This window comes from Colobus angolensis, unplaced genomic scaffold (genome assembly GCF_000951035.1).
Source record: "Colobus angolensis palliatus isolate OR3802 unplaced genomic scaffold, Cang.pa_1.0 Scaffold387, whole genome shotgun sequence".
Classification (NCBI taxonomy): domain Eukaryota; kingdom Metazoa; phylum Chordata; class Mammalia; order Primates; family Cercopithecidae; genus Colobus; species Colobus angolensis.
In genome coordinates this window covers 392,378-393,941 of record NW_012117232.1, presented here as the reverse complement: position 1 = coordinate 393,941, position 1,564 = coordinate 392,378, and the positions used below count along the sequence as shown (strand labels likewise).

The 1,564-nt window shown below is 52.0% G+C and overlaps 1 protein-coding gene across 2 annotated transcripts in view; it reads right to left on the bottom strand.

Moving 5' to 3' along the window:
* Positions 1-1,564, bottom strand: part of AQP8 (aquaporin 8) — a 14,895-nt gene that overhangs the window by 12,723 nt on the left and 608 nt on the right. The window contains exons 1-2 of one of the 2 annotated variants that reach the window (XM_011954623.1): positions 973-1,109; positions 585-832 (exon numbers count right to left, since the gene is read on the bottom strand). In XM_011954623.1, coding sequence (XP_011810013.1) covers positions 585-826 — 242 coding nt within the window. In that variant the 5' untranslated portion in view covers positions 827-832; positions 973-1,109. Of the gene's footprint in view, positions 1-584; positions 833-972; positions 1,110-1,564 lie in introns of those variants that run through there. The other variant, XM_011954625.1, reaches the window with a different exon arrangement.

Here is a 1,564-nt window from a genome sequence, read left to right as displayed (position 1 = left end):
AAAAAAAAAAAAAAAAAAAAAAATAACAAGACCTACCCCACAAGGCTTTTGTGAGGATTAAATAACTAATATCTATAAAGTAATTAGACTAGTGCCTGGTACATGGTTAGCAATATAGATGTGTTGGCTTGAAAAAAAACCATTTAAAAGTATGCTACTATTCCCATTTTATAGGTGGGGAACTTTGGGTTTACAGAGTGACTTGCCAGCCAGGCATGGTGGCTCACGCCTGTAATCCCAAAACTTTGGGAAGCCAAGGCAGGAGGATCGCTTGAGACCAGGAGTTTAAGATTAGCCTGGGCAACATAGTGAGACCCCGTCTCTACAACAAAATTTAGTTGGGTGCTGTGGCGCATGCTTGTGATCCAGCTACTCAAAAAGAGAATGACTTGCCCAAAGTCACAAGCTCACAGGCTGCGGGGTCTGGCGTTGACCCCAGACAGTCTGACTCCCAACCCCATAGTTATCCAGAGCGCTCCTTGAAATCCCCAATATATGCACCCAGGGGTCCTTGACAATGGCTTTGCTTTCCACCCCCAGCGCCCCAAGTCAGCACCAGGCTGAATCCTCAGAGCTGGTCTCACCTGATATTCCCCAGCGTGGCAATCACGAGCCCCAAAGCCAACCCGTGGGCCAGGGCCGGCTGCAGCAGTCCAGTGTCCGTCCCATTCTCAATGACCGACAGGCACCCGATGAAGATGAAGAGAGCAGAGCCCAGCAGTTCGACCAGGCACGGCTGCACAAACCGTTCGTACCAGGACACTCGCCACCTGCCACCCGCATTCGACTCCCTGGCTTTGCCATTGCCAAATTCAGGCTCACACATGGCTATCTGCCATAGGGAAAAAGGGACAGAGGACACGGGTGGGAGGCAAGTCCAGATACAGAAGGTCCCGACCCCCAACCTTGAATTAATTCACAGCCCCCCTTGCTCTGCCAGCCTGGAGAGGAAGATGCTGGCAGAGGGCTCACCTCTCCAGACGTCAGGATCAGATGGCATAAACATCAGGCTATTGCCTGAGCTGCTGGGAAACCTGCACCTGCTGTCTGGGACGCTGTTATCTCCTAGGGACGGGACCTGCTGGTCACACTATAGGCTCTGCCCCTTTTAAAGGGCTGCAGAGGCTCAATGCAAGTGCAGAGAAAGCAATAAACCTCAGGTAGGAAGCGGCTCTGAGGCCCAGAAGAGGAAATTTTTTTAAATCTCAACAGGGCAGGATGAGGGAGTCAGGGATTGCTGAACTTTCCACCAATGAGGGAAAAACATGCCAGCTTGGCTGTGTCATCTGAGAGCACACTCCAGGCTGTAGAAGGTGGGAGATGGGTCCAGCACCCCAGCTCCCCATGGTCCAAAGCAGGACAGCCCATGTAAGTGGGCCCCACTGGGTTGGAGCCTCACATGTTAAGAAACAGCAAACTCAACCAGGTGCAGTGGCTCATGCCTGGAATCCCAGCAGTGTGGGAGGCCAAGGTGGGTGGATCACTTGAGGTCAGGAGTTCGAGACCAGCCTGGCCAACATGGTGAAACCCCATCTCTACTAAAAACACAAAAATCAGTCGGGCT